Here is a 23,625-nt window from a genome sequence, read left to right as displayed (position 1 = left end):
TAACGTATTAGTGACTTTTCCATTGCTAGGATAAAATGCCACTACTGAAGCAACTTACGGAAGAGTTTATTTGACTTATAGTTTCAAAGGATAGAAAGTCCATCGTGGCAGGAAGGCATGGCATGGTATTAGGAGCAGGAAGCTGAGAGATCACATTTTAACCACCTTTAGAAAGCAGAGAAGCCAGCAGGAAGTGGGGGAAAGGCTATAAACTCTCAGATCCCACCCCGGTGATGCATTTCCTCTTGTAAGACTGCTCCTCCTGAAACACTCCACAGCAGCACCACCAGCTGGGAACCAGCTGTACAAATGCGTGAGCCCATGGGGCCAATTCTCATTCAAAACCACAACTACCATTAACAATGAAAGGGAGCCAGTGCTGTGCAATAATCCTTTTGTACACGGTGAAGATGGGCTGCTTTCGTTGGTTTAATAAAGAACCAAATGGCCAAAGCTAGGCAGGAAGCAGTTAGGCAGAAGAGCCAGACTGAGGTAACACTGGGATGAAAGAGGGTGGAGTCACCAGGAGATGCAGAGAGAATGAAAATGAACTTGCAATGTTAAGAAAGGTACTGAGCCACATGGTAGAATGTAGATAAGAAATATGGATTAATTTAAGTTATAAGAGCTAGTTAGTAAATAGCCTAAGCTATTGGCTGAGCATCTATAATTAATAAGTCTCCATGTAGTTATTTGGGAGCTGGCTGGTGGAGCAGAAATTTCTGTCTACACCTGATACGCGATGTCCAAGGCCACATACAGCTGTATAAAGCCTGAAATAGTTTTTTAAAAAAAGTTCTGGAACACAGAGTCAAATGCAGCTCAGTGGATAAAGGCACTAGCCACACAATCTGAAGACCTGAGTTTAATCCCTAGAACCCACATAAAGATAGACAAGAACTAACTCCACAAAGATGTCCTCTGACCACTACATGTATTCTCACATACACAACATACATGTGTGCACACCCAATTGTAAAAAAAAAGTTTTTAATTCTTTTTGGACGGTGAAGGAAGAAGCAGATCTACAGACCCCAGGACTATAATAAACACTAGGGACCACTGTGCATAGCTTCCGCCTGGATTTGATCACACAGGTTATATGGGTGAATATATTTTTAAAAGGCAGTGGGCTCAGACTGACACAGAAGAAACAGGAAAACTGAATAGTTCTGTATCTTTTAAAGAAGTAATTTTTTATTTAAAACATTTTGGGCTGGCTCAGTTGGTAAATCACTTACCACCCAAGCACAAGACGCCAAGAGTGAAAAAAGCTGAGTGTGGAGGAGCTTGCCTATAACTGCAGCCTTGGATGGAGGAGAGAGAAGACACGCAGATCCATGAAGCTCATTGGCTGGAAGGCCTAGCCAGATCAGTGAGTTTCAGGTTCAGTGAGGGACCCTAAAGATGAAAGTGAAAGTAAAGACACCCAGCATCCAGGCTTCCACATACACATGCACACGTGCACATACCATACATATACAACACTCACACACAGAGAGACACATACAGACATGCACACGTGTATGCACACAGTCAGATGCAGGAAATCTGATATGTCTTCTGGCCCCTGAGAGTTGCTGCACTTCCATGATGCTCATAAACTTAAGCTATGCCCAACACATTATACACACACATATGTGTATAAATATACTATGTGAGTATATGTGTGTATATAATGTAGATAGATAGATAGATAGATAGATAGATAGATAGATAGATAGATAGATAGATAGATAGATAGATAGGAAAGAAAGGGTGTACAGCATTACTACAAAAGGTGGATAGGAATTTCCCATGAATTAGTAAAGAATCACGCTCCTCCACATATCAGCTGTGAAATACGAAAAACTTTCAAGTCCACACCCCCAGTTGTTGCCATTTTCTTTTCCTATAACAGAGTACCTAAGATAGGGTAATTTCTAAAGAGTGGGTTTTTTTAAGCTGATAGTAGTTTCTGGAGAAAGGGCGATCTGGTGTTGTGCTATCTTACACAGCTCTGCCACATGATGGAATCATCACATAGAAGAACCCACAGAGAGTGAGACAGGGGCACAGAAAGAGGTGGGGTACAAAGGAGTTGATCCTCTCTAACCTTTGCCTGTGAGAATCACTCCATTCTCAAAAGAACTAATCCAGTTGCCCAGGCAGACATTAATCCCTCTTGACCTCTTCAAGACTTAATTGCCTCCTAAAAACCCACCTTCCAACACTGCTACCCTGACAAGCACATTTGGATATGAAAACTAGGGGTGATGGTGCCTGACACTGAACCAGAGGAAGATACAAGATAACAAGGATAGAAACAAACCAATGCAGAAAACTCACTGTAGTAAGTAAACACTGTGGGGAAACATGGAAATAAACTGATTTATGTGTCTTGACCAAAAAGAAACATTGCAGGAGTAATGCAAGGTTGGTGTATTGTTAGGAACTCCATTAATAGTATGCACTGTGTTCATGGATTAGCAAAAAACCATTATCTCCATGGACACAGGAAAAACAATGTTAACAAAATGTAACACCATGTATGTATATTTAAAAATTATCAAGAAGGGGTGGAGAGATAGCTCAGTTAGGAGTGCTTGCTGTTCTTGCAGAGGACCCAGGTTTGATTCCCAGTACCCACATCAGGCAGCTCATAACTACCTGTATCAGTAGCTCCAGGGTATCTGATGCCCCCTTCTGGCCTCCATGAGCACTGAACTCATGTGGTCACATAAATTCATATAGGTGCACGTATATGTGCACACAGACACACACACAAGTAATCTTAAATTTAAAAAAAAGTAATCAGGAAAATATCAGTTGAAGGGTATTTTTAAAGTGTTAGGTGGAGAGAGCTGGTCATAGTGGTACACCTTTAGAAGCCTGAGGCAGAAGGATGGTGATGCCAGCCTGGGCAAACATAGTCAGACTTTGCCCCCCCAAAAAAGGTATGTATTTAACAGTTTAAAATGTAAATATGGGTGTTCTTCTATATCCCTCACTGGGGAAAGACAAATGTGCAAGAAAATGTGCATGGGCAACCGTGCAAAGGAGGTACGGAGAGGGCTGGTATCAAAGAGCACGGCTACTGTCATGAATGGCAGCAAAGGATGAGAGGAGGGATGGAAGGGGCAAGGATGGGCTGGGGAAGGAAGGGACAATACTTCTCAGAGTGTCTCCCTTGTTGGCCTTGACCCTGGGTGATGTTCTCACACTGTAGCCACACTGGGTTCTAAGGAACACAGAGAACAGACACGGTGTGCCGCTTGGGGACTGGAGGCTAAAGATAAAAGACAAAGCAATATCTGTAGTGTATTTGTTCAGAACAGAAATCCAAGCTAGAGATTCTGCTGACTGGAATATGTGTTTTGGGGTGGACTAAACTGATTAATGTGTGTAAATCCCAAGGCTGCTATTTTCCTCTGAGGAGCAGGTCCTAGAATGTACTGTACTGGAAGTCATGGGATACGTATGCTTAGACTCCCAGTTTCCATGTGTGGATAGAAACATGTAGACTTGCACAGGAGAGAGGAATTGCTGAGGGAGCCATCTGCAATAACACTCCAGTTAACAGACAACCCCTGTGTTGAGACCTGGGTTTACTAAACATCACTGTGCCCAGTCAGGACCCTTGAAGAGGCAGTCGGGTCCAGGGCTAGACCAAGACACAGTGAAGCCAGAAGATAAGGCTACGCTCCAGAGAAGCCTGGGAATGTATCAGAAGGACGTAGAACCTACCTGAAAGAGCCTGCAGTGACCGGTGCTGGGACAACTTGAACAGCAAAGGAAATAATGATCATCTGTGTCATAACCCAGAGAAAAAGACTGAACACTGAGGAGCCCACAGGGGCACGAACATGTCACCTTGTGAGTGACTTTGCAGACTCCTGCTGAACGAGTGTGGAAGGAAAGAGGAGGATCCATCCTCAGGCGAGCACCACCATAGCAATGACTGTAGAAGCAAAGCTCCGATGGAGGTTGAGATCACAGGGGAGGGGTGAGAGGAGCAGGGTCCTGTGTAACCCAGAGGCGCTCCTCCCCTGGGAGAGGAAAGTCACTGCTTCACCATGGAGATGGTGCCAACACCAGCCTACCTAAAGGATGGGGTCACATCAGCAGCCCACGCTGATGTTTCTCTGAGAAGGACACGTGACACTTCTGTGAATTTTTTTTTTGTGAGAATTGCTGGGTTTCACTGAGATCAAGCATAAAAGATTATAAACACAAATTGCTCAGTTTTTGTTTGCTAGCAGTAAATAGTTGGGAAAAATTAAATACTTGAAAAAAATTAAAGACAAAAGGGCTGGAGAGGTGGCACAATGGTTTAGAGCACTGACTGCTCTAACAGCAGAAGACCCGAATTCAATTCCTAGCACCCATGCGGTTGATTACAACCTTGTTTAACTCCAGCTCTGGAGGATCTATCGCCCTCTAATGGCCTCTGTAGGCATTGCACTCCGACATGAAGGCAGACAAAACACCTGTGTGCAGAATAAAAATAAATATTTTTAAAAAATAATAGCCTGAGAGGAAATGTCCACAATGCCTACCTTCCTCCCATCTAACAACAACAACAAAAACCCTGCTCCAACCCAATAAAAAGGAAATGGACCAATAAAGGGGGCATTTGTGGGAATAGTAAGCACCGAAGGTACCCAGAAACACAGATTAAAACCAAAGTGAATGGACAGTGCAAAGTCATTGTTGAGCCCGAAAGAATAACAGTACCAAGTGCTGGCAAGAACATGGAGCCTCAAATGCTGTTTTAAGATGACAAAATGGCATGACTGCATTTGAAATCAGCGTTTCATAGGTGAAGTATGCGGTTGTTACCCCCAGCAATTCCATCCTAAGCAGCACAAACAACCAAAATCTAAAATAATAATAATAAAAAAGCTGGAGTGGTGGCTTAGAGGTTAGGGACATGAACTATTCCTCAGGTAGTAAAATCGCCTGTGCCTCCAGCTTTAAGATGTCTAACACTCCCTACTGGCCTCCAGGCTTTCAGATGCACACATGTACACACACACACATACTTACACACACACACACACACACACACACACACACACATACACAACTCTTAAAATTAATCTCATTTAAAAAAATCCACCGGGCGATGATAGCGCATGCCTTTACTCCCAGCACTCGGGAGGCAGAGGCAAGCAGATCTCTGTGAGTTCGAGGCCAGCCTGGTCTATAAGAGCTAGTTCTAGAACAGGCTCCAAAGCTAGAGAAACCCTGTCTTGAAAAACAAAAAACAACAACAAAAAAAAAACCCTACTAGTGTTTGCCAAGGATGTTGACGGAGGTGGGATGGAGGTGGTGAGCAGCTAGAGGCAACAGCAATGCTATGTATCCTGATGGTAGTGGTGATGTGGACTTGTTTTCAGAATCTGGGATATACACTTACACTGGGCTCTTACGGTATATGGGTTGTTCTGTAACAATTCCTTCTGCTTGGCGGCTTCTCACTATTCTCAGAACCACCTTTAGGGAGACTGTTCCGCTCTGCCTCAGCTGCTGTCTGGTCCTGGGGAGAATATTTGAACAATGGGAAAGCAGCTAGCAGCAGACACAGACTCCTGGCCCTCTGCACAGCCACACCCTTTTCTGTAGGCACATATTAACGCCGCACCATCAGCACAGTCCGGACAGGAGGTGCCAGTGGGACCTGGGTCCAGTGGCCTGCAACGCTGCCATGTCCCTGTAGATGGAAACACTGGAAGACTGACCTCTTTCCCTCCCCTCCAGGTCCTGGACTGGCTTTCATCGCTTACCCCAAAGCCGTCACGATGATGCCCCTCTCCCCATTGTGGGCCACCTTGTTCTTCATGATGCTCATCTTCCTGGGCCTGGACAGTCAGGTGAGGGGCAGAAAGAGGGAAGGGGATGGTGGGAGGGGGAGGGGAAAGACAGATTGGGAAGAGGGAAAGAATGGGAAGGGAGGAACAGAAGAACAGGGACTAGACAGGCCAGGTGCTACAGCTTCTAGACCCTGGGCCCTCTCCTGGCCTCCCACATCAGGCCACCCAGCAGCCCTGCCACTTTCTTGGTAGACTCCAGTCATAGACATGTCTAGTCTATTTGGTGCCCCTCCACCCCTTCTTGTCTACTTTACTATATATATATGTATGTGTGTGTGTGTGTGTGTGTGTGTGTATATATATATATATATTGTGTGTGTGTGTGTGTGTGTGTGTGTGTGTGTGTGTGTGTACAACTGCTACAGTACACACGCAGAGGTCAGAGGACAACTTGTGACGATTACTTCTCTTACCTCTCTTCATCAATCATATGTGTCCCAGGGATGGAACTCAGGTCCCCAGATCCCAATTTGATTTTTTGGGTGGTGTGTGTGGGGGGCGTAGTTTGTTTTTCAAGACATGGTTTCTCTGTGTAGCCCTGGCTGTCCTAGAACTCGCTATGTAGACCAGGCTAGCCTCAAACTCATGTAGATCTGTTCATCTCTGCCTCCAGAGTGCTGGGACTACAGATGTGTACCACCACATCTGGCCCCCAATTAAACTTTTAAAATGATGCTCTAAGTTCTTCCATTCTGATAAGTGACTCCCAGCCAGGGGTTCGAGGAAAAGCAGAACAGGTCCTAAAAGGGTAGACTGTGGCTAATTATAGACAAGGGTCCCCGTGTCCCCATTCCGACCAAGCCATGGAGCACTTGAGACACAGGAGAGCTAGTTTCCTTCCTCTGGCCCTGTGACGAGGTCTCTAGGACCTGTTCTTGTGATCCTCTGGGTGCTTCATCCCCTTCATCCAGCTGCTGTATACCTGCTAGGCCCTAGGGACTTCTGTCCCCGCTCCCTTCCTCTTTCCCTCCTTCCCTCCCTCCCTCCCTCCCTCCCTCCCTCCCTCCCTCCCTCCCTCCCTCCCTCTGCCACAGTTGTCTTTGGAGCAGTACCTAGGAGTGAATTGCGTGCTCCTGTACCCTCTTCCCCTACACCAGCCTACCCTCCCTCCCTGCTTCTTTCTAAGCCCAGTCTCACCCTCCCCATGGCCTCCCAGCTTCAAGCCTGTGGCCTTTCCTTGACCACAGGCCTAGAATACAACCCCTGCCTGCTACTGAGCCCAGAGAACTGCTTCCAGCCATGTTGGAGGCTCTCAGTAGGGCATCCTGACAATCCTATTCTGTGAGGAAGAGAGCTACGGTTGACAAGGGAAGCAGCCCTGATCCTCCAGACTTAGGAGGGAGGGTGGTGCCCAGGTTAGCCCAACGAGCACTGCTCCCACTCACGACCTTGCAAGAGTCACTGAACACACAAGCCCTGGCCTGCGTGTCTGTCAATCCAGCCACATTCAGTTTCTCTCTGGAGCCAGAATCCTTCCCCAGAATCCACTAAGCCGTGCAGCAGACACGCCGGCTGTTTCTGCTGATAGCTTCCCCTTCCATTGTTGTCGGCAAAGCCTTTTGGAAATCAGGGCTCTGCAGCTGGTGTGTGACAGGGAGGCAGAGGCTGCTGCCTGACGGAGGAGGTGGGACTGAGGCATGGGCTCTGCTCATGCCCCTCTGGGTTTAAAAGTAGAAGCCAAGGCTTAGAGGAGCCGAGTGACTTGCTGGGGCAGATACCCAGGTCTGCTTGCCTCTTACACATCCACACCCTCATTAGCTTCCTGGGTAAGCAGCCTTCTTTGACTCCCATTTCCCTCCCACAGGACCCTGGGGGAAGGCTGGCAGTACCAGCCCTTGCTGTGGAGGCAATGCAGAGGGCCAGGGTTGAGCATCAGTTCCAAATAGCTCCCAGCTGTGTGCCTTTGACCTCCCCTCTCTGGGCCCCAACCCTTTTTGTATAATGGAAATACCTTGTCTGGGAAGATAGATGTGAATCAGACGAATAGGGGGTTCAGGGTCCCCCAACATGGTAACTAGCAAATATGCACTCCATAGCACAAAGGTGGGAGACCACATCAGAAGTAGGTGGTTCACAGCTGGGCTCTGCCACCAAAAGGTAACAGAACTGGGTGTGACTTTCCTTCGGTAATAGGGCAGGGGATTGGCAGAGTCCTAGAAGTCAAAGACAATGGCAAAGGGAGAGCCTGCTGTGAGAGCAGATTCCCAAGCTCCCAGGACATTTTGAGACTCCCGCCTTGCCTTGGGGCAAAGGCTGGGTCTTCTGTAACTCACAAACCCTGAGGCGGCAGGAGATGGTTAGCAGTCTGGTCTGTGTGCTGAGTGACCCTGGGCAGTAGCTTCTCTCTCTCTCTCAGCATCTTTGTCCTGGTCCATTCAGTGAACCTACTGGGAGTAGTCGGGGCTGGGTTTGCTGTTGTTGCCTCTGTAATGGGCTGGAATGTGAAGGTGCAGGGTAGGCCAGTGAGAAGGGAGCCCCTGGTATGTGGACCCAGGGTGCCAAGACAGGCCTTTACATGGGCCTCACACATTGTGTCTCTCCCTCTAGTTTGTGTGCGTGGAGAGCCTCGTGACCGCCGTGGTAGACATGTACCCCAAGGTCTTCCGGCGGGGCTACCGGCGAGAACTGCTCATCCTGGCCCTGTCCGTCATCTCCTATTTCCTAGGCCTGGTGATGCTGACAGAGGTAAGTGATGTCACCCGTGCTCCATCACACTCCAGCTCCCAGACCTCAGACCCCGAGGCTGCGGGCAGATCCAGAACCTTCTCCACTACTCGGGAACCTGCTCTTCCTTTCAGGACACTGTGAGAGCAAACACAGACTCTGAGTACAGGATCCTCACTGTGTTAGTGCTACAGGCAGCCATTGCTAGACAGGACAACTCACATGGGCACCTGTCAGGCCAGACAGTGTTTCCCTGGTCATCCCTTGGGTGACCCTCCGGTGAATAGCACAATGTCAGCTCTCAGGCCCTGAACCGGCTCCATGTCATGACGTCAAGTTCAATACTGGCTTTTCTGGAACGTCTCTCAGATTAGGCACCTGGGTGACATTTGCTGTGTGTTCCAGCCTCAGCCTCCTGCGTGTTCCTCCTTCTTCTTGTCCCTGTAGGTAAGGTGGGCTTCTCACTGACCCCGAATTGAGGAGGTCTTCTAAACCATGTGCTCATTCCACCTCCACAGCCTTTCTGTCCCTGTCTTGGGTCAGGTATCTTTGGAAGGTGAGATTAGGTGTCTCTCTCCCCATAACGCACAAAGATAATTAATGCAGAGAAAGGGGGAGGGGGAATCCATTGCTGAGAGACACAGAGGTTGTGTGAGAAGCAGGGAGGAGTAGGGAACTGGAATCCATCAGGCAGATGGGGTGAAGCAGAGGCCAGTCATCTTCAGAGACCTCTTCCACATCTTCCTACAAGACCATAGTCTCAGGGAAGTTCCCTGACTTTCCTTCCCACCAGGCTCCCTGTCATCTCCCCATCCTGGGTCACTGTGTTCCCAGCTCACTCCCTGTCCCTCTGGCTGTTATAAAGATCCCCAATCAGCCTTACATCTGTCCCGTCGTCCCCCAGGCCCAAAGGTCCATGAGATCAGGAACCTCCCCTGTTCAGCCAGTGGATGCTGGAAGCAACTCAGATCTTGTGTTCAGTGTGAGTGACCGAATAATTGCTGTTCTTACTCATTACCACGTTAACGAGAGTGGCAGTCACTGTTTGAGCAAATGAATGGGGTGAGGGTCCGGTTCCCGCTCTCCCTACAGTGGTTCTGCTTGTGCTTCTCTGTGTGGGGAGGCCAGGCTACAGCGAGTAGGGCCTCATTAAGCGCTGGTTAATTACACAGACTGGAGTCATTTGTTGCATATAAATTGGGGAGTCATTTGTTGCATATAAACCTGATGCCTTGAAGAAGCTAGTGGGAAGGTGTTGGTGTGGGGATCGCTGACTCCCAGCACAGCCTGCCATGGTTGCCCCCTGTACACAGAGCTCTCTTCAAGGGTGCACGGTGACTCCCAGGGGGTCATCAGGGAGCCAGCGCTCCAGCCAACCGAGACTATTAATCAGTAGGCATTTGGGCTTCACATGCCAGCCCTCCACCCCCACAGAGGGCTATCTTCAAGTTATTGTGCGGAAGAAGTTCACAGTGGGCCCAGTGAGCCATGCCAGCCAGCCAGCCTCAGTTGTCCTGGTAATTGCCTGCCAGAGCCCCTACCCCTCTCTCATTTACACTTGGTTAAAGCTGAAGTCTAAAGAAAATCTAGGCTACCCACTTCTTATCTTCGTCCACAGCAGTGTGACCAGTGGCTAGGACTATGGGCCCTGCCATTTAGTTCTCAGCCCTTCTACTCAGCTCCATGACATCATGTTGCAAGTGGCCTTGCCTATTGGTGCCTCAGTTTCCCTGTGGGGACATTGGATAACAATAGTCATGCCTGTCAGTGAATTATTGGAGATGGGGGAACCAATAAGTACATTGAAATGTGGAAAAGCTAAGGCAATCAGTTCTTTAATGGGATTGTGTTCTGAGGAACATGTCACTAAGTGACGGCATATGAGCATCAGAGAAGGAATTCTTAAGCTTTGCTATACACAGCCCCTTTTTACCCAAGAAATTTGTCACATGGACCTGGGTATATAGGCACATAAAATATATATACAGGGTCTGAAGAGTTGGCCCAGTGGATAAGAACACTGTCTGCTCTGGGTTTGATTCCTGGGACCATGTGGCCCCTCACGACCATCTGTAGCTTCAGTCCCATGTGTGTGATCTAACACCCTCCTCTGGCTTCCATAGTCATTTTACACATGTGGTACATAGACATACATGCAGGAAAATACTCATAGACTTAAAAATAATAAGTATAGTTGTTATTATAACATTTTATTAACTATTATTTATTATTGTATTATTACATATAATAATTACATATTATTATAAGTATAACTTATAAACAAACATTTACTTATAATAAATTCTGAAGAAATTTCTTTGAAAACAACTCTTTGGTGTACATGTAATTTTGTCATTTATTAAAACAGAAGCAAAATTGCATACTAATGAGGTAGATGTGCTTACATAAGAATCAAATCTTAGCTGGATAGATGATACTGCAGGATGCAGAATGTCTTTAATGGTTTTCAGAGTTGGCCAATATTTTGGTCATCAATACTGAGAACACTGGTTGCATAAATAAACCATTCACAACTTCAGAAGTATGTTCAGGGCCATTTCAGAAATTGTGGTTCTGTCCTAATCCCAAGGCAGAGTTATTGAATGATCACTTATGCGGCTCAAACAGCAGTTTTTAAAACCATACCTTCTGAGGCTGGCAAGATGGCTCAGTGGGTAAAGGTGCCACCAAGCTTGACCGCCTGGTTCCAGAACCCACGTGGCAGAAGGAGAGAACAGACTCCCATAGCAACACTCTGGCTGGCACACATGAACCAAAGCACAACTCACATGCGTGTGCATACATACATACACACACACACATGCACTCACGCATACACTAAATGTGAAAAGAAAATCAAACATTCTAATTATATAATGCAAAAATGTTCTAATTTGATACACACTGAGGAATGACTAAGAAACTTCTAAAAAGTGTTTGTTTTCCGTAATTGGACCATTATGTTTCTGGAAGAGCAGATCCCTTTATAAGCACAGTGAAAACACTGTGGCTCAAAGCATGTAGTCTCGAATGACATGTCTCTGGCGGTATTCATTGAGGATCATGAAGGGTGAGTAGTAGCTCCACCCTCCCTGTGTTTTCAAAACATGAGGGTATCACCAATAATATTAAAAAGGGAAGGTTATTCCTGGAAAAAAATACTTCTGGTACATTCCAGAAAATCTGTACTTCAGGCCTCACACCCATGCCCCCCTAACCTCCATTACCCAGAACCGTGTGTCCAGATGGTGCGTGGGCTCTGCAGTTAGCCACTGTCTCCCCGTGCCCTGCATACTCAACCCGCTCTTCACAATGGTGTTATGTGTGGCCCTGTCTTCCTTATGATTTTACCTCTATCTCTGGAGGTAACAAATGAGGGAGCACATGGTCTCAAGCTACGGAATATGCATGACAGAAGACAGCCCGAGGGAGGTGCCTTGGGGGACTCTTGTTCCAAGTGAGACCCTTCGGTAGACACAAGAGGTCCTGTAACTGCTCTCTGGTTTTTTAGCCCACTGTCCTGACTTCCCCAGCTTCCCCAACCTGACCCCTCCATGCTCTTTCACGTTGATTTTCCTGCATGTCAGTTCTTTGAGTACCGTTTATATATCAGGATGGTTTTCCTTACAAATGTCATTTCTACCCAAATCCGATCCTGGCTGCTCCTCTCCCTCCCTGTTGATGGAGGCTGCTCGTTCATCCCTGGCCACCAGACTCCTGAAATAATCACACAGAAATCTGTATTAATTGCAATACTATTTGGCCAATAGCTTAAGCATATTTTTAGCTAACTCTTACCTCTTAAATCAACCTATCTGAATTAATCTGTGCATCACCACGAGGTCATGGCTTACCGTCAAGGTTCTAAGGTCTTTCTCCTCTGGTGGTGGCTACATGACATTTCACTAACTCCGCCTTCTCTCTCCCATTCAGGTTAGTTTTCCCACCTAGCTCTACTCTGTTCTATCACAGGCCAAAGCAGCTTCTTTATTCATTAACCAATAAAAGCAACACATATACAGAAGAACTTCCCACATTGCCTCCCTGCTCTTCCCATGCTCTCAGCACCCCCAAATCCTCATGAAGAAGACTTTGAGTGGCAAGTCTTCCACCGAACTTCATCTTCAGAGTTGATCTGATGCTTGTCCCTTCACACCAGAACCCCCATGAGCAACAATCTGCTGCTTCCTAGGTCCCTCCTGTTTTCATAGGACCAGCACACCTCCTGCCAGCCAATCATCTCTGGATTATTCGTAATGCCTAACATCATATGAACAGTATGTGAAGAGTGACATTGTACTGTTTGAGGGAGAATGCCAAGAGATCTGTTAGGGCTCTCTACAGAAACATAGTATAAAAAAGGGGTTCCCTAGGATGGTTTACATGGTAGTTACTTGTCCCATGAAGCAGGATACCCCAATGGTTGTAAACTGGGACTAGAGGTCCAGGAAGATCACTTGAAAATCATTAGCATTGTGTCTGTGTTGGAAGGCTAGAGAAGCTGGGATCCGTGGATGGTGGTGGAGGCCATGATAGAGATACTCACTGAGCAATGCATGAAGACACGCTTTTCCTCAAATCTCTTTCTATCTGGTCCTCTAATGGAAGATTCTGGCCACTCTGAGGGCAGATTTTTTCGCTTTGGTCAGTCCCCACAGATATGCCCAGAAGCAAGTCTCTCTCTCAGGCTGATCCTGATTCTGGTCAAGATGATATTAAGGTCAGCCATCGAAGGGCCAAGCATGTGGGTCCAAAGGCAATCCCTCATCAGTAATTCATCCCAAAGATGAGCTATGCCCCTACTGTGTGTCCATTTCTGAGCTCTGGGCAAGTCAGCCAGTAGCATGCCACAGAGCCCATGCTCCAGGTGATTTACATCTTTGGGGGGATCTGCTGTGCACTGGGCCCTGTGCTGAGGGCTCAGTGCACAATAAGGGCCAAGGTGGGGGCCTCTCAGGCAGAGCTCAGAGCTCTCAGTGGCTGACAGGCTATTTTTAGGATTAAATTGTGAGTTCCAACAATGAAATCTAGAAGCGTGAAGAAAGAGCGAGGCTGAGGAGGGAGGGCTTCTCAGAGAAAGTGACATTTTCATTGAGCTTTGAAAGATCTTAACCACTTTTCTGGGAATGGGTGGTGGGGCAGGTTGGAGGGAGCCCGGGGTACATGTAAGCCTCTGAAAAGATGGAAGACGGTAAGACTAGGAGCAGAAAGGCCTGCCTGGAGACTGCTGGAGTTGAGGATCTCCATCAACACCTGGCCAATTAGACATATTCCTGATTAATTCTTACATCCTAAATTAACCCATTTCTATTATTCTGTGTATTGCCACAAGGCTGTGGCTTACCAGGTAAAGTTCCTGCGTCTGTCTCCTTTGGCAGCTACATGGCATCTCCTCAACTCCACCTACTTTTTCCCTCTATCTCTACTTGGAATTCCTGCCTTGCTCTATTCTGCACTGCCATAGGCCCAAAGCAGCTGCTTTATTAACCAATGGAAAGAAAACACATTCACAGCATGCAGAGGGGAATCCCACATCAATCAACACCATCTGGGGAGAGGCGTGGAAGCCATCTGCCATCCACTCTGGTTTCAGTGGAGCCTCTGATGCCACAGGCCACCTACAGCCCTGACGTCTCTGCAGGACAGGTCCTTGTGACACCCAGATGCAGAGTGTAGGTGCTCAGACTAGAGACGAGCAAGTTGATGGTTGGCAGCTGCCAAAGCAGAGCAAGGACCCCATGGGGGCTGGCTACTAACCCTGTTCACCCGCATGTCTGTCTGTGTGTCTGTCCTCTTACCCACAGGGAGGCATGTACATCTTCCAGCTTTTTGACTCCTATGCTGCCAGTGGCATGTGCTTGCTTTTTGTGGCCATCTTTGAGTGTGTTTGCATCGGCTGGGTGTATGGTAAGTGGAGGCTGGACCCCTGGAACCTGGTAAGCTGTATCTGTCTGGGCACTTTCCCTGGGGACCCAGGTTCCTTCTTATTGTCACAAGACCTTCTTGTTTTTATGCTGGCATAGAATGTTCAGGACCCAGACACCTGATCTCTGGCTAGTCCTGAGGCTCAGTTTCCCCCTTTGTGAAGTTTGTGTCCCAGAGAAAGACTCCAGGCAAAGCCATTAGCATGAGCCACACCCTCATTCATTTCCCCTTCTGTTCCTTGCACAAATCAGGATGAGAGCTGCTGTCTCAAGGGCAAAAGAGAACGTAGCCTGGGAGTAATATCCACTAGTCACACAAACAGCCCAGAAGGCCCTCACCTCGAGAGTTCAATACCCTGTGGCTCAGCCATGTCTTCACCTCACCTTGCCCATTGGGTTAATTAGTTTTGCATCACTGCAAAGAACTTCCTGACATGAACTACTTAAGAAGTAGAGGGCTAGCGGAACTCATGATTCTGCAGTTAAAATCTAAGATTGGGTGGTTTCATTGCTTCCAGTCCTGGTGAAGACCTCTCATGGTGGGAGTATGTATTGGAGAAAGCGATCACATCTCTAGCCAGGAACAGAGAGACGCACCTCTGCCATTGACCTAAGGACCTCTGTCAGGCCCTATTTCCCAGAGCACAGTGGGACTTCTCACTTCTCACACCTGATAATGCCACCCAAGGGACCTAGATCTCCATGCAGGCACTCGACACTCAAGCCCAAGCACTCTATGTCACATGCTGGGGAAGAGAGGCCAGCTTTGCCTCTGCTCTTAAATACTATGCCTTTCTGCTTTCCTCCCGACAGGAAGCAACCGGTTCTACGACAACATCGAGGACATGATTGGCTACCGGCCACTGTCACTCATCAAGTGGTGCTGGAAAGTTGTGACCCCTGGGATATGTGCGGTAAGACCTGCAGAAAGCCACCTCTAGCCCCTTGATTTCCTCACTAGCCACTCTTCCGCTCCAGCTGGCTCAGCTGAGGCTGGCCCTGAGGAGGGTCACATAGCCCAGGGCCTTGCCACCTGACACAGTGTGGAGCTGATGTCTCAGGTGAGATGCTGGACCTGCCAAGGCAGCGTCTCACTCTTGAGGGACCCTGAACCTGTTTCTCCCCGTCAGGGTCTTAGGTTCTAGGTACATCAACCTGACACTGGTCCACCTCCCTGGGGACCAGGGGTATGCAAACATGAGTGAGGAGATTTGTTACTGAGAAGGTGGCAGAGGTGAGGAGAATTTCAAGGTTTAGGCTATGTCCCTGGAACCAGACCACAGACCAGCCTTGGTGAGAAGGAGGCTTAAACATAGAAAAATGGTCTCATGCATTATGCTTTGTCCTGTCCTTGGTTCTCGGGGCATCTGAGCTTATCTTCCCATTGAAATGGCCAGAAGAGCAGATTCAAGATGGCCCTAAAATAAACTCTGAGTAGAAAAAAAGCTGAGAAAAAGGATCCTGGGAGAGGAGACAAATATCACAGCCCTGGAAGACACCCCAAGGCTGTACTCTGATAGTTGAATCAGCCTCCCTGCATGGTTCTACTTCAGGCTCACTGTGGACAGTTGAGGTGTCTGGGTCTTGGGAGCAGGGCAGGGCTGAGAGGCACCACCAAAAACTTTCATTTGCCTCTCCGCAGGGCATCTTCATCTTCTTTCTGGTCAAGTACAAACCTCTCAAGTACAACAATGTGTACACATACCCAGCTTGGGGCTACGGCATTGGCTGGCTCATGGCTCTGTCCTCCATGCTATGCATCCCACTCTGGATCTTCATCAAGGTGTGGAAGACAGAGGGCACCCTGCCCGAGGTGAGCAGGTGCTAGAGGAAGCAGGGGTAGGGGCCGGGGCTGGATAGAAAGGGAATTATGGCCCGCTCCTCCTTGGCAGATGTTCATCCTTAAAATGTACCAGAAGCTCCTCTGTGAGATTTCTGGGTTAAAGCCAGATTCTGTAAATTCTACCAAAGCCTCCCCACCTGCCAGACAGGTTGACAGCACCCCTTAATTGATAGAGGGTATAGGAGGTCTGGGGGTTCCTACAGGGAAAGCATTTAAATCAGGATCTGAACTGAGGTTTGGCCAAATGTCAGCTCTGACAGGCCACAGGGAGACACAAGTGAAGATGGTAGCTTAAAAGAAATCCCACACTAGCTCAGAATTGAGAAATAGATGGCTGTTTATTTAGGGGTAGACTCACAAATCAGAATCCTCTGCTGGAACGGAGATCAGAAACCGAAATCCGTAACCGAAACAGAGGGAGAGGCCAGAAAAGAGACCAGACACATGCTCTACATCAGCATATGTAGTATAAGAGGCCATGCCCCAGTGGGCAGGTTACCACTAGCTGTAAGATTTTCTACAGCATACAAGTACCATCCAAAATGCTACCTCCAGCTTCCTGCCTGTAGGGGCCTGGGCTCCAACAGAGGCTGGTGGATGGGAATGGTCCCTTTTGTGACTTATATGAGGTATTAGTCAAGAGTAGTTGGTCAAGATACTAAGACCAGACTATTCAGAGGGAACTGACCTGGGACTTTAAAACCTAACCCTCAGGGCCCCTGGCTCAGCCGTCCAGTAACCTCCTGATAGTTATGAGCCTTTTCCTGGCTTCTTCCTGTCACCCCAGCTCATACCCTGTCCACCCAGACAGCAGGGCTTGTTATAGAGTGAGCCTCTGATCCGGCCCAGTCTGGGGCCTTGGGACCTTGGGACTGCTACCTGTCCATTCACATGCTGAGCCTGGCACACAGAAGCGTGGTTAGTCAGCTCCCATGAGTCTGTGTGTTAATCCTACCTGGACAGTGTGCCTTCCACCTGAAAGAGGAGGCCCAACCTTGTCCTTGAGTACTAAGCCATCCCAAAGTCCTTGCCACTTTTTTCAAGTAAGGGCCCATGCTCAGGAGGGCTTCCTGGTCCTGGTCCAAGGGCAGTACAAAGGTAGGGCTGAGGTAGGGCCCTTGCTCAAGATTCCGAGAGACTGAGGCTGCACATGGAGGCTGAGCTGGGGATGGCGCCTGCCTCTAAGCATAGCTTGAAATACACAGTACCTGGAGCTTCCCCTCACTGCAGTGCTGTGGTGACAAACCCAGTGCAGGGTAGAGTAGAACTCTGATTAACCAACATTCACATCAGAAGCTCAGCGTCTGGACAGTGCCTGCCATCCTGGCCCACAGATAGAGGGGTGCAGCCGGAGGTCAGGAGACGGGCTGGCAAGGTCATCGGCCCAGCTCCCCTTGTCGCCAAGGCAGGAATGGGGTAGCAGCTCTTGATTCTGACTCTCTAGTCTTGGTCATCTCCCACATGCAGGCTGCAGGGGCTAACTGTCTCCATCTCCTTACTTCTCACCTACTACCCAGGGTGGGACCTCAGCCATCCCCATTTCTGGTGATGGGAACTCAAGGAGGTAATTCCTCATCAAGAACTGAGGAGCAAGGCAGAGCCAGGGCCCAGCCCTCAGTCTGGTGGCTCCATAGCACCAAAGAACATCTGTACAGCTGGGGACACAGAGGTGGACAGACCCCGGGCTCTGGCTGCATTACTCACACAGCCTTCTCTCCAACCATCTAGAAATTACAGAAGTTGACAGTCCCCAGCGCTGATCTGAAAATGCGGGGCAAGCTTGGGGCTAGCCCGCGGACGGTGACGGTTAATGACTGTGAGGCCAAGGTCAAGGGTGACGGCACCATCTCCGCCATCACAGAGAAGGAGACACACTTCTGAGTCCCACCAGCCACTTGGATCCTTCTCCCCTGTTCCTTCCCTGCTTGTAAATGAATCCTGAATCTTGTACTTCACCTAATGTTAGGGGCTTGCCCTTCTGCACAGGACTATTAACCAGTTAACTCCCAGCCAGCCACTGTGTGCCCTGTACCCCCGCCTCACTCCTGTGATCATGGCTGTATCCACCTTACCAAGATAATTCTGTACAGTGACTAGCAGATCCTGGCCTAGGGTGGTTCAACCCATGTTTCCTAGAGTCCTTGTATTATACTGTCAACTTTCATGCTGTGGGCAGGTGAGTGAGGGGGTGGTGCCCATCCGCCTCTGGTTTTCAGTAATCCCAGACTTTGTCTCGGACATTTCCTGCCCCCCCTCCTCTGTACCCTAGCGACAGTTTGTTGTATTTTGTTATTTTCTTTTGGTCTTACCCTTTTCCAATGGCAGGACCTTCCACACGTCAAAGCTGTAAGACGGCAAAGGAAACATCCCACCATTCTCAGGGCTCCTGAGCAATCGGGAGTTGATAACAATCTCATCTGGTGACTGCGGCTACTCCCTTCTCTCTCCAGCCTCAGTTTCTCCATCCCCCAGATTGCAGGAGATAGAACGGAGTCTTCCCCTGACTCACTGCCTTGCAGTGACTGCTTTGACTTTTGCCTGCAGAGAGTTGCAGGCCTCTTCTTTCTCCCTCTTTGCTATGAACCACCCCCCCAACCTACCCTAGCTCCTACCCCCACCCCCTACCTCTCTCCCACTTACCTTAAGTCAAACCTATCACAAGATATATTAGGGAAGTGTGTTTCCCTAACAACTGGTGGTATGACTTAGCCCTGATCCCTGGAGGCCAGCCCATCCCCAGCCCCTGTGGCAGGTGGTCCCATCCCCAGCCCCTGTGGCAGGTGGTCCCACCACACAGCCTGCTTTCTTGGCTATCAGTCTGTCCCTCCTTCCTCAGTAGGGATGATCAGAAGGCAACCACCTCTTCCTGCAGCTGCCTGGCCAGGATCTGTGGCTTAAGATCTATAGCTGTCCTTGCCAGGGGGAGCTACAATGAGGCCCAGGGCTGGATTCCACCCATAGCCCCTTCTCTCCCTCCTGTCCCCTGCCCTCTTCTCTACCTTCCTGCCACTCACTGCAGATCCTGTGCGCAGACATATTATTCTGGAGGCTTTCCACCTGCCCGGTGTGAGGAGCCTTCGTTCACACTCATCAGAGGGAGGAACTGGGCATCCATCCCTCAGGCTCTTGGAAAAGGAGAGCAAACATGGTCCCCAGGGGAAGGCTGGTACTATGCCTTCCTGCCTGGCTCAGACCTCCTGGACTGACCTCTCTCTTCCTCATCTGCTGAGTTTTCCAGCTTCTGTGTCTGTGTAACTGTTGGGGGATGGCATGTAGGGGGAGGAACATCCTTTCCTTCTTCCTGTAATTTCCTAGATCTGTCGGAAAGGTGACATTTCTTCACACTAAGGCTCCAGTGTCCTGTCAAAGACCAGAATTCTCTATTTACTCCAAACTTCAAGACTCTTATCTGTTCTGCCCAGCGCCCCCCCCCCTTCCACCTAAAGCCTGGGATGACTGCCCAGCATCCCCCAGCTAACTGGGCACTCATCCAGGGCACAACCACCCCTCACCAGTTGCTCACAAACAGGCCACACATTCCTTCTGGGAAGGTCAGCATCATACTGAAGATGACCTGTGGAGTTGGTCCTCAACTGCTGTCCCCCATCCCCCCTGAGAGGGAGGCTGCCCATTGCTGCTATTGCTCCTCACCACCAACTCCCTCATGGACAGATGGACAGACAGATCCCTGATGTCTGTCATCACAGACACACGTGTTGTACATGTGGCCCGTAACACTTGACACTCTTAACACTACTCATGGCGCAGGGCAGAGGGAGGCTTGTGGTTTGGGGGTTGTCTTTTTTGTTGTTTTGTTTTGTTTTATAATTTCATACTAGTATTTGGGTAACTGTAGGGAGGAGGGGAGGGCAAGAGGGAGCAAGGGGACATGTCATTGTGACAACTTTTTTGATATTCATTAGAAGTGATACAATATATCCTTTCTGAGATATTTACAGTATTATTAAAAAAAGAAAAGGGTTGGACTGTTTTGCATAACAAACTTTTTATTGGCAACCCAAAGAGCACAAGATTGTCTGTCTGCTCCTTTTTAAAAATTAAAAGATGTGGATCAACTCCCACGTGGCTGTTCCCAGCAGGCGGTCTTTATTGGGTTTTCCTCCTGTCTTTGGGTATCCACAGGGTATGCCTTCATAACCATCTTGGTTCTGTAATTAGAGGCTGTGATCTGCACTCAGCATTACAGATCAGACAACACTGGGAGCAGCGGCGTTTCAAGCCCCGCCTCCTTTGATGCCTTTGCCCTTCCTGTAGTCCCTGTACTGCCATACAGGGTGGCTGCTTCCTAGGAACCCAATGTGGACCGAACGCTCAGCAGACCTCTCTTTAACTCTCAAGCCACCTGCCTGTTTTACAGGTAAGGAAAACCAACGCACAGAGCAGTCAAGCGATTTGCCTCCCAGTCACACCTCTTAGAAGTCACAGAATCTGCCACTTGTCACTCTCCGTGCTGAGGCATATGGGTCCCCCCACCGCTGCCTGCAGACAGCCTGAATATTCACTTTATCGGGTGTCAGCAGCAAGTCAGTAAGAGGTTATCATAAAAATGTACGTCTCCTCCCTTCCCAAGAAACTTGAGCTGCAGACTTGTGAACCTACATGACTTAAGAGTGAATTTGCCTGGCACACCAGCAGGCAGCTGTGTGAGCTAGTGACCCCTGGCCAAGTGTGCTCTGCAGCCTGGCTCTGTGACACACCGCCAGTAGCCAGAATCTGGGAAGGGAGGCCTGAAAGTGAAGCCAAAGGCCCTGTCAATCTTGAGACGTTTCCGGTTGGTGGTGGAGGGGTCCGAGCATCAGAATGCAAGGTCTGCTGAAGTCCAGTCTCCTCAGATCCTTCTACGCACCCAGGAGGCAGTCCTGGAACACCCGCTGGTTTCGATTCCAGAACCTTGGAATAGTTAGTATTTAAGAGTAACCCCCATTTTCAAATGTTCCTGCTCTTAGTCAAAAGGAATGGTGTCCACAGCCTTCTGGATGGGGATTTTCTGGGGAGGAACCGCCTCCCTGGCCTCTCCAGCGAGACTGTGCTGTGTAATGAGAGCCTGCCCACGCTTATCTGTAACCGTGTAGCGGTGAGACTCAGGGAGGACACGCAGCTAGCCCACACTTCCCCAGAGGCCCCGTGTAGACCTTCTCGCAGCCCCTGAGGGGGAGTGTGGGTGTTAGTCGTAGGCGGAGCCATCGGTCTGGCCACTTGTCACTCAGCAGGGAGAGGGGAGCTGACTATTGGGACCCCTGGAGGTGCAGCAGCGCACCTGCCATCTTTGAGCTGGAGACCCAGGGAAGCTGTAGGTCCTCAGGCCCTGCAGAGTGAGCAAATCCACGCCTTCTCCACCTGGCTCATCTCTCTAGGCCCTCTGCAGGGGGCATGGAGACTGCCATCCTCACAGACACCCACAGACAAGCCATGGTCCACCAGCTACCTGGGCACCTTCTTAGTCCAGCTAAACTCACACACAAAATTAACCTTTGGGAGCTCCAGAAGGTGCCACAGACACCAGCACCACTGGGTCACCCAAGAGCATATAGATGGCGGAGGCTGAAACCCACCTGCTAACATGATGCCTCTCTCAAAGGCTCACATTCCCCCAAATGATGGAAGGTCACTAGAACTTACTGGGAGGGATGGGAACGTCTAGGACATGTGCCCCGAGACCTGAAGAAAGGCTTTCCTGGAGATGGTTGAATCATTGAGTAGTGAATGAGGGAGGGGGCATTGGGAGGGGGAGGGACAAATGACAGGAGCCTGTGGGAGGGGCAGGAAAATAGTAGTGTCTGGGGTTTTTGGCATTACTAGGTATTGTAGCCACCCACAGACCTGCAGGAAGACATGGCTTGACCCAAGGAGCAAGCTGCCTGATGCGGTCTTAAGGAAAGGGAGGAATGGGGGGCCCCTCCCCTTATTGCCCTCCCATCCCTTCTAGGCCAGGCAACAGCAAACCAACCACTAGGGGGCGCCGCTACTAACCTAGGACCATGGTTGTAGGTCCTGGAGGTAGGACGTGCCCTGGAGACTGAGAGGACTGTGGCGGATGTCCAATTGCAGGAACCGAAAGGCTGACCTTGGGGGGGGGAGTGTAATTCATCATCCTCTTGCCCCACCCCCACCCTGACAGCAGTCACCTTCTCCCCGGACTGTGTGACCTTGGACAAGTGACTTTACTTGTCTGGTCAGTTCCCACAACTACGCCAAGGGGCTGAGTGCAGGCGTCTGATCCATCTTTAGTCTTTCTATGCGGCTGTCTTCAGAAGGGCCCAGTTGCCATCCCAGACCTGGTCTCCTCATTTCCAAATTTGCTACGCCTTGGACAAAGACACGATGCCCCTCTGAAGAAAGCTGATGCGGACCTTAGCTGTCATTTGTGTCATAGCAGAAAGGGCGATTGTTGATTGACTTTGGGCAGACTGTGGGGAGATGGCTGTGCAGTAACAGCTAGACTGTAGGGCCCAGGGTGACCTGTGGCTATGTTCACCACACCTGCTGGCCGGCCCTGCTCCATCTGCCCTGAAGTCAGGCCCCCATGCCATCTGGACTGGGGTGGGGGTGGGGCGGGACACCAGATAAGGATGATGAAAGTTTCTGGGGAGAGGATTTAGGCCAATTTCTCTCTTTTGCTTTCTTGTCTGTACCATCTAATTATTTTTTCTAAACAAAGCTCATCTATTGCTTTTTTATTCCAAAACACGAAATCAATGACGCTATTTTTAAAAACCCTTCCTTGGCCACTGAGAAGTTGGTTACAAATGCACGTTCTGAGGAAAAGAAAATGACAGACATGTGGTTGGAAGAGATGGCGAGAGGAAACGGTGGTGGGGGATGGGGGAGCCAGGAGGGTGGCTGCTCACCCTCACCAAACTCCTCAGCCCTGAAGTTCACTTCTACCCTGAGATGCTGGGGAACCAACAACTGAGCAGGTCCTGTACTTTGTGCCGTGGGCAGGACCCCTCCTCTGATGACAGCATTTATGGACGTTGTAGCTGTTTCTAGATTGTGGTTTCTCACAGTTAATGGAGGAGAGGGGGATGAAGCCCTCACAATGGTTAGCCCAGTGTTGATGGCTTTCTGTCTTGTCTGCAAATGAAGTGAACATTTCCCCCACACTCACAGAGGGCATTGGGTAACTAGCCCATTGAATAGATGGATAAACTGAGGTTTAGGCTTGCATTACTAATCGCCTTGCAGTGGTGTTCATTTATGTGTTTTTCCAATTTATTTCTTAGGTTGTAGCCTCCTCTCCCAACCCAGTCTGTTCCGCTCCATCTCAGGTCCACCATCCAGCTGCTACCCACATCCAACCTTTGTCAGTTTTGTGTTC

General features: G+C 49.2%; 1 protein-coding gene across 1 annotated transcript in view; it reads left to right on the top strand.

Annotated features, from left to right (window-relative positions):
- Slc6a11 (solute carrier family 6 member 11) overlaps positions 1–20,368 on the top strand; it is a 123,310-nt gene extending 102,942 nt beyond the window's left edge. Inside the window, exons 9-14 of the mRNA XM_075983141.1 lie at positions 5,743–5,855; positions 8,403–8,540; positions 14,324–14,426; positions 15,257–15,357; positions 16,086–16,256; positions 18,015–20,368. Of these exons, the coding sequence (XP_075839256.1) occupies positions 5,743–5,855; positions 8,403–8,540; positions 14,324–14,426; positions 15,257–15,357; positions 16,086–16,256; positions 18,015–18,167 (779 nt within the window). The 3' untranslated portion in view covers positions 18,168–20,368. The remainder of the gene's footprint in view (positions 1–5,742; positions 5,856–8,402; positions 8,541–14,323; positions 14,427–15,256; positions 15,358–16,085; positions 16,257–18,014) is intronic.
- Positions 20,369–23,625: the final 3,257 nt, after the last annotated feature.

Source organism: Microtus pennsylvanicus, chromosome 8, assembly GCF_037038515.1.
Source record: "Microtus pennsylvanicus isolate mMicPen1 chromosome 8, mMicPen1.hap1, whole genome shotgun sequence".
NCBI lineage: Eukaryota > Metazoa > Chordata > Mammalia > Rodentia > Cricetidae > Microtus > Microtus pennsylvanicus.
This window is presented reverse-complemented; position numbering and strand designations above follow the sequence as displayed.